Below are 12,989 nucleotides of genomic sequence, written 5' to 3' on the forward strand. Positions count from 1 at the left end.
GATACTTAGATGGGTATGTATTTTGGTATTTTTTATGCTTTCTGAATGCCTCCAGGTAGATGTGATCAGGAAATGGGCTTCCCTTTTCACTCTTCTTTCTGAGAAGTTTCAAGATACCACTGTTGGTCATTTTGACGTAACTTAGGATTTAATTTTCAGCTTATTTCTTCTTTTGTCTGCTTGTCCTGCTCCACAATACCTGTTCAGGCCTTTTTTCTAGTTGGAAACTGTTCAGGGCCAGCTGTGGCTGTTTGGTTTTGATTGGAAACTGTCTCTAAATTTCGAGGAGATTTGTGTGCATGCGTGGTAGAACCCTCCGAGGGTGGGGCTGGGGTGCCCACTAGCTCAGGCACCCCTATAGTCACCTGAATGGAGGTGCGCAGACAGTAAGGGACCAATGAACAGATACCAAGAGAAAAGAATGTCCACACCTTTATCTCAGCAGTTCTGCCAGGTGTCTTTGGCTGCTCCGATCCTTCCCCCATGTGGTCTCACCCAAGATGGTGGCTCCTGGAGCAGCCGAGCGTTCCAGACTAGAAAGCAATGGATTTCTTGCTTCTGCCACAAATTCTCCCAGCTGTAAGCCTTCCAACCTTTTAAATATTCCTTTATATGTAGTTCAGAGTTCTGGGATCATCCCCTGAGCCTGCTTGGTCGGGTATTCTGTGTTGTTGGTGGAGCTCTGTACTACACATCTACCTGATCCACCATCTTTTTTGTTCTCTTCTCATCGCGTTCTTGCCTTTCCCTATTAATAAACAGTTCAGGAGCGGCTGTGGCAGATTTAAGGTATTTATAGCATAGTGGTTATGAATTGGGTCGCCAAGCTCAAGGCCTGAAGCTGGAAACCACCAGCTGTTCCACAGGAGAAACTAAGTCCCCTGCTCCCGCAAAGATTCACAGCCTCAAAAATCCCGCGCCGGCTCACTATTAGCCAGAACCGACTCCCAGGTACTCAGATAGTAAGGAAGGCAATTGTCTTTAAATGCTGAGAGGATCTGTTCACATGCTTTATGGAAGAACCTTTTAGTGGTTGGGTAGGGGGTGTCCATTCACTCAGGCACCCCCTCTCGTCACCAGAATGGAGGTATGCCGACAGCCAACAAACAGATAGCAAAAAAATAAAAATCAGAACAAGGCAAAACCAAACAGTATTGTCACCTTTTCTCTGAGGTTCCCGCAGTTGTTAATTCCCAGTGGGTCTGTTTGCTCCCCTGTCTGGTCTCGTTGTTTGGTCTCAGTCAAGTTGCTGGCTCTGGGATGCTGGGCTTCGCAGATTCTAAAGTTCAGGATTTCTTACTTCTTCTACAAGTTCCACTAGCTATAAGCCTTCAAACTTTTTAAATATTCCTACTTATGTGGTTCAGAGTTTTGGAGATCTGCCCTGAACCCTTTTCATCTGTTATTCTGTGGTATTGCTGACGGAAACTTGACTGCACATCAAACCCTGCCTCCAGAAGTGATCATTTTAAAAATCTAATTTATAAACAACATTATAGAAACAATAATGGAAAGAAATAAAATGATCAATAATGCCACCATTATAAATCCAGTGCTTCATTTTTATGTTTTCTTCTAGGTTTTGTCCATATAAGTATATCCCTTTTATGTAAATTGTTGTCATGTCATGTCTCATTCAAGCAGACTGAGGAATTCAAAAGAGGAAGTAAAGAGCCATACATAATGTATTATTCTCACCTTCTGCAAAACTTTCCATACTTTTTGATAAAATCCAACTGGGACTCTGTTTAATGCTCCATCCAGCCTTCTTCGGCGTTGCCACTGACCTTGACGATTGTCTATAGATGTCTGTTGACCATATACACTAGGAAAAGACCCACTACTTGGAGTCATAGTGGTTCCAGGTGACTTGGGAAAAGAAGAAGGGAAAGAACATAAATTAAAGTTATCTCTGTTCCTCTGATAAAATAATACAGTACAGCATTTTTTATTCTACATTATAACCTGCTAATTTCCCTAACAAACCCCATAATTGTGAGTATGGTCTGTGAGTTCTGTGTGGCTATTGCAATGAATATTGAACCTAGCTGAGTAGTAGAGAGGGCTGTGGGAAGAAAGTTTGGTGGCAGAATTTGTGGAGGCCTGTCTGACCTCTGCTTCATAGGAATTGCCCTTGGCCTGATGAGGAGAGTAATTTTTCTTTCCCCTGATTAAGTCAGAAGAGGTCAGGCCTCACCTCCATGTCATTTTTTACAGCAAGTAAATGATAATAAAGCAATTTAAAAAAATAGTGTTTGAAGGGGCTTCAAAAAGTCCAAGGGAAAAACTCCATTATCTTTTTATTCCATTTCTCCACAAACTATTTGAAGCCCCCGCATATTTAATAATCTCGAAGGTTTAGATATATGGATATTTACTGACATAGTATTAAGAAATTATTTATTTGGGTCTGAATGTTCAAGCCTAAGGGCACTCACAAAAACAATAAAATTTCGGTGAAAGCAACTCAGAGGATGCTAGTAACGCCAGAAAAAAACTCCTACTTGGCCTAAAGTAAGGCTTGTTAGTGAACAAAAAGAATCAAGGGAAAGAGACCATTAAGACGAACACAACTGTGTCTGAAGAAGCTTCAAAGACTACCCTGGAAAACAGGTTGAATTTAATCAGAGAACACTGTAGACGAAAGCAATCAGGTATAAATTACTGGAGGCTAAGAATTGGAATCCTGGTGTGGCACTGTAGCAGAATGCAATGGACTGCCAGGTTGAGTTGAACCACAAGGTTGGTGGTTCAAATCCACCAGTTGCTCCTCAGAAGCCCTATCCTGGGTTGCAATGAGTTGGATGGCATTTAACAACAACCACAAGAATCGAGTATAATAAAAACAGAGGGAGATAGCTTAACAGAGATATAATAGAGACAATCAAAGAGAGACCTGTGATAACAGCATATGATGGTGCACATGCAAATAGTTGTGGCTTTTGAGGAATGACATGAGAGGCTGCACATTGTTGAGAATACAGTCATCACTAAAAGAGTCCAACCAAGTCAATAATTATACATAAACAAGAACAACAATGAAGTATGTGTGTGCAGGCAGTATCCAAAGTTTCTACATTATCTAAAATGTTTAGTTTTCAGCAACAAAAAAATATGAGACATGTAAAGAAACAGTAAAAGTGATGTCATATATGAGGGGGGAAAAGCCAGCAACAGATATTAAACTTGAGAGGGGCTCAGATGTCAGAGTTAAAAGATCAAGACTTCACACAGCTGTTATAAATGTGTTCCAAGATCTACCAAAAAATGCTTAAAGAAGTAAAGTATGATGACAATGTCTCATCAAACATAGAACCTCAAAAGATATATAAATGAGAAATAACAAAAAGAACCAAATAAAATTCTGGCATTAAAAAGCACAATAACTGGAATGAAAATTTTACTGGAGATGCTCAACAGTAGGTTTTACCTGGATGAAGAAAAAATCAGTGATCTTAAAGATCTATCAATAGAGATTATTCAATTAAAAAAAAGAATAAGGAAAAATAAATAGTTTCAGAAACAAGTGGGACCTCCAAAAGTGAACTGAAATATGTATAATGGGAGTACAAAAAGAAGACAAAAACAGGAATAAAAAAACATGCAAAGAAATAATGACTGAAAATTTATAAATTTGATGAAAAATAATCTACAAATTCAAGACACTTAAAAAACCACCTTCAAGTAGAATAAACAAATAGGATAAGATCTAACATAGACACATTTTATTATGATAACATTTTATCATAATAAAAATGTTGAAAAACAAAAGCAAAGAGAAAGTCTTAAAAGTAACCAGAGGGAAATGACTCATGCACAAGAGTCATTTCAGTAAGATTAACAGACAATTCAGTAAGATTAACAGAAACTTGAAGGCTACAGGCATTGGGATGATATATTCAAAATGATCAAAAGGAAATAAATCTGGAATGAAAATAAAAACTCTTTTAAAACATATTTCAAGATAAACAAAAACAGAATTACAAGAAATAGTAAAGTAAGTACTTTAGCCTGAAAGCAAAGGACCTCAGATAGTGATGTGAATCCACTTGAAAAAAAAAAGAAAGAAAGAAAAAATTGACAGTAAAGGTAATTATGTAATTAGGTATAAAAGATGGTATGCTTAATATCTCTACTCTTTTCTTTTCTTAGCTGATCTAAATGCAAGTATATAAAATATGTAAATAATTTTGCTGTGCCTCTAGCATAAATAAATACAATTATGTTTGGCAATACCAGTACAAAGGAGGCGGATGGGGAATAAAAAACTATATTGGAGTAAGAAAATGGCACCAGATATTAATTTGAATCCACAGAAAGAAAGAAAGTGAACCAGAAAAGGTAAGCATGAGAGTTAATTTAACAAATTCTATAAATATATTTTTATCTTTTCATTTCTCAAGTCCTTTGATAGATATAAATTAGATAAAATAATAATTATAATCATGTATTGTTTGACTTGTAACATATATAAACATAAGATGTACAGCAATATTAGAACAAAACATGGGGGAAGGAATAGACCTGTGTAGGAGTAAAGTTTCTGTATCTCACTAGAATTTGTTGTTGTAATGTGCCGTGGAGTCGGTTCCGACTCATACCGACCCTGTACAGGGTTTCCGAGGCTGTAAATCTTTTCGGGAGCAGAAAGCCTCATTTTTCTCCTGTGGAACAGCTGGTAGTTTCGAACTGCTGACCCTGAGGTATATTATGTTAGTATAAATCCCAAGTAGATTCTGGCAAGTGAAGAATGCTGTAAGCCCTGGAGAAATCATTAAGAAAATAACTTAAAAAAAATCATTAAAGGAATTAACATGTTATAGTATAGTATTCACTTTATGCAAAACAAAGCATCAGGATTAGAGGAAGATTCATTACAACCTGCGATATGCAAATGATACAATCTTGCTTGCTGGTAAATAAGAGGGCTTAAAATACTTACTGATGATAATCAAAGACTGTCAAAGACTGCATTTTGCTTGCATTCACAATAAACACTAACCGCAGCAGCAGTCAAGAAATCAAACGACACATTATATTAGGCAAATCTGTTGACCTTGTAAGACCTCTTTAAAGTTTCAAGAACAAAGATGTCAGTTTGAGGACTTAGGTGCTCCTGACCCAAGTTATGCTATTTTCAACAGCCTCATATACATATTTGGACAATGAATAAGGAAGAGTGTAAATGAACTGATGTATTTGAATTGGGGTGTTGGAGAAAAATACAGAAAGTACCATGAACTGCCAGAACAAACAAATCTTGTGTTGGCAGAAGTATAGTCAGAATGCTCCTTAGAAGCCAAGACTGAGAGAATTTGTCTTCTCATACTTTGGGGAAAAAAATGTTAGGAGGGACTAGTCTCTGGAGAAGGACATTATGCCTGGTAAAGTGGAAGGTCAGTGACAAAGAGGAAGACCCCCATGGACTGACACAGTGTGATAGCAGCAATGGGTTCAAACATAACAATTTTGAGGATGGGGCAGGACTGCGCATTGTTTTGTTTTGTTGTGCATAGGGTTGCTATGAGTCAGAACCAACTGGACGGCACGTGACAACAACAATAAATTCCTAGTTTGTGTGACAAGCCTGTTTCTTGCTTTGTTATTCTTACTTAGCAGAGAAAGAATCTTTAATATAGGGAAACATCTTGTGACATTTAGCCAGCCAGTCAAGAGCTTTGTAAACTTTTGAGAGTCCTTAGAAACTTCCGACAGCTGCATGGGCTCAGCCAGGTAGAGACCTTGCCAGTCTGGGATGGACTAGCAGCTGTGGGGACTGGTTCTTTCAGGTCTTTCTAAATGGTAAGGGACCTCCCCGCCCCCACCCCCCTCAACCCACACACACTGACTACCAAAAGCATGTTGACTTTAGTTTAGCTTCTCACATTACCAATGACTACTTACCTTTTTGTCTGTTTTGCAGGGTTTTTTTTCTTCTTCCTTTCCCCCCCCCCCCCCATCTAGAGACTTTTATTCAGGGTCAGGAAGAGGAAGGTGACCTCTGCCCCAGAGAGAAGGCAGGGGGCAGAAGAAAAGGAAGAAGAGAAGGCAGAAAGAAGAGAGGGCAGAAAGAAGAAGAGTCTTCTTCCCTTAAAAGTATGGTTTAAATAGAAGTTATGTCTGTTTAGGTTTCTGCTTGTCTGAAACTTGGGTTTGAGGTTGCAAGCTTACAGATCTGGTTACAGATCCCTTTAGTACATGACTGGCCAACAGGATAGTATCCCTCAGTTGAGGCCAGTAAGATTCCTAAGACAAACCCCTTGTGTGTTACTTTAAGAAAAATACCTTAGAGGGACTACCCTCAAGCTGGCATATTGGGCAGACACATTGCTTGGACTTTATACAACAAAGATATGAGAACCAGCCTGCCAGCAGTTCCTTGAGAGAATGATGAGACTTTCTGCTCCCGCAGATTTAAGAGCCATGGCCTCGGGTGAGCTACTGGGTGAGTTACTGACCCGAGTAAACTTTGGAACTGGGTGAGCTACAGCCTCGAGTGAGCTACAGTCCTGGGTGAACTATAGCCCCGAGTTAGCTATAATCTGGGTGAGCTACACAGCTCAGTGAGCTAAGATGGCCCTGAGTGAGCTATGGACCCAGGTGAACTATGACCCGGGAGAAGCCCCATATCTAAACAAACAAAAAAAAAGAATAATGGAAGCAGATTCAAAACCTCATGACTCAAAATACAGACTCAATTCCAGTGAAGGGTTTGGGATAGGAATTGGGAAAGATGTGTGCCACTGTCATTTTGAAATTGTGAATTATATAATTATCCATAATATATATATATATATGAAATAATCTATGATGGTTATGGCAGGGGGTGAGTAGGGATGAGGGAAAATTGTTCATGGACTAGAGGGCAGACACATGCTGATATAGGTGACAGGGTAGACAAGAAGGAGGTTAGCAGAGGAAAGATGATGATAGCAGGAAACACAAGGAGGAATTTGGAATAGAGGTAAATGCTATCTGTTGGTACATGGAAGAGACAAAACATGTCATGAAGCAAAGTATATGATTCGTTCAATGTAAAATGGATGTCTATATACCTTTACTGAATTTATAACAAAAAGTAAAAACAAAAACAAAAACAAAAACAAAAGAAAGATACTGTACAGAAGAGAAAACTCAAGATGATAGGTTTGGCCACAGTATGATCTGGCATATAGACTCATTTAGGTTCTGGTTCTAAATGGTTGAAGCTCAGAAGTGATCTGGTTTTATTCTGTTTTTCTTCTAATTTTAACTTAGGTTTCATTGAGTGTGTGTTTGTGTGTGTGTGTGTCAGCTACGAATGGCAAATCGGACAAGCTTCTTTAATGCATCCTATTTAGTTATGATCCTAAGGGATAAAACAAAATAAAGTTCCCTCTAATTTCTAATATTGTGGCTACAATATCAATTAGGTTAATAATACCAAAAAAACTAGCACTAGAACCCAGTTCTTTGGAATAGAAGGATAACGAACATCTCATTGAATCAAGTTTCTGTTCCCAGACCACAGTGCTTGGGGGTGGGGAGGGGGAGGGGAATGAAAGCTTGATAAGAATGTGTTAAACTCTGGAAGACATTAGAATTAGAATAGTTTTTTTTTTTTTTTTAAGGAGAATCCTGGCAATCCAGCTGCACAAATCCCTCACACAAATGACTTTTACATTTCCTGACAGTATTGAGCCAGTGAATACTATCTTGCAGGTTCCAGAGAGTTTGAAACTGCCAAATGAACTTGTCCATGCTTTCTTTTTTTTCTCCTTATTCAATTAAAAAAACCCTTTTTATTGTGAATTGAGTGAAGGTTTACTGAGCAGATCATCAGTTTTACATTCAACAAATCACATCATTTCATTTCAATGATTGGAATCTCCTTCACTGTAATGTCAGTTATGCCAGTAATGTCAGTTATGCCATTTCCTCCCTATGATTCTTGTTTTTAGTCAACCTTCTTTTCCAACCCTTCTAAATTTTGTCCTTAGGTAAATGCTGATCTTTTTATCTTGATCTGCATATCTCTCAGGGGTGGCCACCCCAATATCTTCTACTTGTCTTGTGGTAGAGCCACAAGGGTGAGTTCAGACCTGAGGGAGGACCAAAGTCCTGGGTTCCTCCAGTTTCTTTCTGACTAGTAAACTTGATCTTTTTTTTCATAATTGTGTGTTTTGTTCCATATTTTCTCCCATTCTGTTTGAGACTTTCTAATGTGACTCCTATTTGAACAGTTATTAGTGGTATTTGGGAATCATCTAGTTCTTCTGGTCTCAGGGCCATGGAGACTGATCAAATTAATTGATTCTAAGCATACTCAATTTTTATCACACTTCTTTTCTCCACATGGGAAAGAGATCAATAGTTGCACCTTAGATAGCTGCTCATGAGCTTTCTTTCCTTCTTCTTCTTCTTCTTCTTTTTTTTTTTTAAAGCTTTTATTGTGAACTGAATGATAATTTACATGGGAGAAGATTGGTTTTGCACTCAACCTATTGTATTTTGTTTCATTGTAATGATTACAATCCCCTCCATGCATCATCATTTAACAGTATTTGCTTCTATTCCCTCTTTTGTTGTTGTTTTTTGATGTGCACAAAAACATGCAGGAATATATAATCGTTTACACCAAAAGGCACATTCTGCAAACCAGCCTCCTAGCTGCCAGCACACAGCCTTTCTCTTTCCGTGAGTCTAGAGTCCTCAGCTGCTCCATCTCTCCATGCCATCACTTCTGCCTCCATCTCTGGTGTTGATGCTTCTCTGGTTAGGATCCCATGTTCCTCTCATACTCTTCTCTCTTGATGTCCTAGAGTCCTCTTTTCCTGAAATGTAAGATTAACTACTCCCCTCTTTCTGTTACACAACTTATACTTTACAGCTGTGACTACTGCAATTAGTCATGATAACAAATTACTCACCATTGAATCAAATGAATCCTATCTCCAGCTCCTCCAGACCCATCTAGACAAGATGAAAACTATACAGTGTAGATTCTACTTTTCCCCGCACTCTCTGAAACTAAACTCCCTCTTGAAAACTTGTAAGTTAGACACTTCCTGCCTTTATAGTCCCTATAAACCCTGTGTACTGAGGAGATAGGCTTGATCCTTGATGTGAAGACTCACTTCTCGGTTGGTATTTTGAACTACTACATCCATAAGTATGTAGTAAATTAATCAAATTGCAGCAATTTACACTTGCTTCCTTTATCAAATTTCTTTATCTTCCTCTAGTTGAGTTCTGATTATCCAACCATTGAAGTTAGGTCACATGGGTACTGTCTGCAAGTTTGGGCATTCTTGTGTGCCTCCCCTCACTTCATATCAGCTGGACACTTCACTCTCAGCTCTAGGCCTCTGTGTCTAGGTCAGTGTCCATGGGCTCAGGAGTTCCCAAGTCTCCCCAAACTTCAGACCAACCAGCCCCTTCTCATCTCTCTCATCTCAAGGTCACCAGGAGTCTATGGAATGTGGTCCAACTCAGCCCATATCTTCAGTACTGCTTTTCCCCCACTTCCACTGACATGTAGACCAACACAGTTATCAGTGAGCTTACATGCCTGTGCGTGTGTTCCCTTTGAGTTTCAGTCTTGGAGGATGTTTGTCCTGAAGGGATTTGATTGCTTGCCTTGATGTCTTCCCATTGAACTGCTTGATTTTTCTTATTATAGCCAAAGAGACTGCAATTTTGTTTTTGTTTATTTTTCCGGCTGGTCTTTCTTTCAGGATGTATCTTCTGCTCTTCTAGCTATTCCGGGCTGGTCTGCATGTCCTTTCAAGTGGGAATGTCCCGCTTCAGAAGTTTCTGGATGGGGCTCAGGAGTCCACCTAAGGTCCTATACACTACAAAGGTTCCGCAAGAAATCTATTTCATTGGGAAAGTTCTAGAACTCCTTTCAGGTAATCCAATAAGTTATAGGCTGAAGATGGGCTTAGAAGCTTTCTGTAATCATGTTTCCCAATATCCTTTCTATCTCACTCAAGTGTCTGTTTTGCAATAGTAGGTAAGGGAAACCAATATCTGTAAGTCAGTCAAGCATCTTAACATTATTTCCCTTCTCTTACTCATTCAGACTATGCCTCAATTCCTATATCAGAGTCAGCACTGCTTTTGCTGTGTGCCAAAGGTTTTGTTATGTTGTGTTTTCATTCTCATTGTTTCTAGAAAATTTAAAAATTTACCTTTTATTTGTTCTACTACCCAGTAACTTTAAAGCAGTGTATTTGACTTTATATCCTTTCTCTTCCTAGTATTGATTTCTAATTTTATAGCGTTGTGATATGAGAAGATGCTTTGTAGTATTTTGATATTATTAAATTTATGGAGGCTTGTTTTGCGACCTTATACATGGTCTATTCTGGAAAATGTTCCATGTGCACTGGAAAAGAATGCATGTTGTGCTGTTGTTGAGTTGAGTGCTCTGTATACATCTTTGAGGTCAAGTTGGTTGATTGTGTTGTTTAGTTCCTCTGTCTTTGTCGAGTTTCTTTCTGGTTGTTCTATCTTTTTTTGGAAAGCGGTGTGTTAAAATCTCCCACTATTAGGGTAGATTAGTCTATTTTTTTCCCTTCAATTCCATTAGGGTTTGCTTTATATATTTTGGGGGTTTTTTGGGAACATAGATATTTATTATGGTTATGTCTTCTTGTTCAATTGACCCTTTAATCATGAGATAATGTCCTCCTTTGTCTCTTATGCTGGTTTTTGTCTTAAATTTTATTTTATCAGTGATTAGTGTTGCCACTCCTGCTCATTTTTTTTTTTTTACTGCAATTAGGTTGGTATATTTTATTCATCCTTTTATTTTTAATGTGTTTTTGTCTTTGTATGTAAGATGGGTCTCTTGTAGACAGCATATTGAAGGATCCTGTTTTCTTATCCAATCTGCCAGTCTGTGTCTCTTGACTAGTATGTTTAATCTGTTGACATTCAGTGTAATTATCAATAGGTATGAATTAATTGCTGTCATTTTGTTTTGTGTGCTGCTGGTTTCTTTGTGCTGCATGCGTTCTTGTGCTAAGCTCTTTTTTTGTTGTTTTGTTTCTTGTCAATTTCTTCATAGTTTTAAAGTTTCCATGTTCTTCTTGGTTTTCTTTTCTTGATATGTTGTGAAGTATTAATTTTCTTTGAGGTTACCCCATATTCTATTAACTGTTGCCTCCTTTTAAGAAATATGTTTTATTCTGAAATCTACCTGACCTTCTCACCACCTAGATCTCTGTTCCTATATTTTTTCCTTTCACACTGTAGTTGTTTTGATCATAGACTGACCTCCCAGATATTCTGATTTCGTTTTTGTAGTTTTTTTCTGCTCTGGACTCTTTCGGTTCTGGGTGGTGTTTCCACATATGTCAATCTTTGATTGTTGTCTGTTCTTGTTGATTCTCAGGCCAAAGAACTCCCTTTGTGATGTGATGTGAAGCTCTGGGTTGCCTTTTACAAAGTCCCTTAACTTCTGTTTGTCCTGCAATGCTTTGATTACACCATCATATTTGATTGATAGCTTTTCTGGGTAAATGATTCTTGGTTGGTAGTTTTTTTCTTTCAGGGTTTTGTATTTGTCTCCCCACTGCCTTTTTGCCAGTATGGTCTCTTCTGAGAATTCAGAGCTTAATATTATTTGCTTACCTTTGTAGGTAACACGTCTCTTTTCCCTAGCTACTTTCAGGATTCTCTCCTTGTCTTTGATTTTGGAGAATTTGATTATGATTTTCTTTTGGGGTCTATCCTTCCTGGGCTTTGTTCAGCTTCTTGGATGCTTATCTTCTCCTCTTTCAGGATGTTAGAGAATTTTTCTTCCAGCAGCTCTTAAACTATCTCCTCTGTGGTTTTCTGTGACTCTTCCTGTACTGGGGCTCTTAAAACCTGTAGGTTATTCCTGTTCATGTTGTTCTATATTAATCTTAGACTTTCTTAAGAATTTCTCTCTCTCTCTCTCTCTTTTTTTTTAGCAGTACTGAGCAGTACTGTATCTTAGCAGTACTGAGATATTTGTCTTCAAGCTTGCTTATTCTGACTTCCATCCCTTTATTTCTACTCCTTTGCCCTTACAGTGTATTGTCCATTTCTGATATTTTACTATTAATCATCTGGACTTCTTTTTGCAGGTTTTGAATTGTTTCCAATGTTATTTCTATCTTATTTGACTATTCTTGTAGCATTCTTCTGACTTCTTCCTTATTTTCCTCAACCTGTCTGTAGAACATTTGGATGCAGCTCAATATCATTCTCCTGAATTCCTTATCAGGCAGTTCAAAAGCCTGCACACCTTTCAATAGAAAGTTTAAGTCTATCTCTAGTTCATTTGTTTGAGCTACTCTGTCTTGTTTCTATACATGAGCAGAAATGTTCTGTTGCTTTTTGGGCATTATGGCACTGTTGTATTATCAGTAATTAGATTAATGTTTGTTGGTGTATTCTTAAGTTCTCTGTTTGCCTCTTGGTAGATGTGACCAGGAGATGGGCTTATCTGTTTACTTCTCTTACTACGCAACTCAGCAGGTATTGGTTATTTATGCTGTTATGGTGTGTAGGAGCTGGTATTGACTCTTGCCCAGGTGGTGGGATTTTATACGGTGTGATTGTAGCTTAGCTGTATGATGGCAATTGCTGTCTCTTGTTGGGTAAGGCAAGGAGAAAAAGAGCTCCCCCTCCAAATAAAAGGGGGACCAAAAAAATCAGATTGGGCACTTAAGTTCATTATTGCCAAACACAAAGCTAAAACAAAAACTGTAGCACAATACGAGTAAGTCTTTGTTGTTGCTAGGTGCCATTGAGTCGATGCCGGCTTACAGCAGAACAAAACACTGTCCGATCCTGGGCCAACCTCACTATTGTTGCCACGTTAGAGCCCATTGATGCTGTCACTTGGTCAATCCATCTCACTGGGGGTCTTCCTCTTTTTCTCTGACCCTCCACCTTACTAAACATGATATCCTTCTCCAGCGACTGGTCCCTCCTGAAAATATATCCAAAGTATGAGAGAAGAAGTTTGGCCA

The 12,989-nt window shown here is 38.4% G+C and overlaps 1 protein-coding gene across 1 annotated transcript in view; it reads right to left on the reverse strand.

The window, feature by feature from the left end:
- PHKA1 (phosphorylase kinase, alpha 1 (muscle)) overlaps positions 1-12,989 on the reverse strand; it is a 436,562-nt gene that overhangs the window by 31,588 nt on the left and 391,985 nt on the right. The window contains exon 27 of the mRNA XM_006873408.1: positions 1,699-1,869. Coding sequence (XP_006873470.1) covers positions 1,699-1,869 — 171 coding nt within the window. The remainder of the gene's footprint in view (positions 1-1,698; positions 1,870-12,989) is intronic.

The sequence above is a fragment of the Chrysochloris asiatica genome, unplaced genomic scaffold, assembly GCF_000296735.1.
Source record: "Chrysochloris asiatica unplaced genomic scaffold, ChrAsi1.0 scaffold00239, whole genome shotgun sequence".
Classification (NCBI taxonomy): Eukaryota; Metazoa; Chordata; class Mammalia; order Afrosoricida; family Chrysochloridae; genus Chrysochloris; species Chrysochloris asiatica.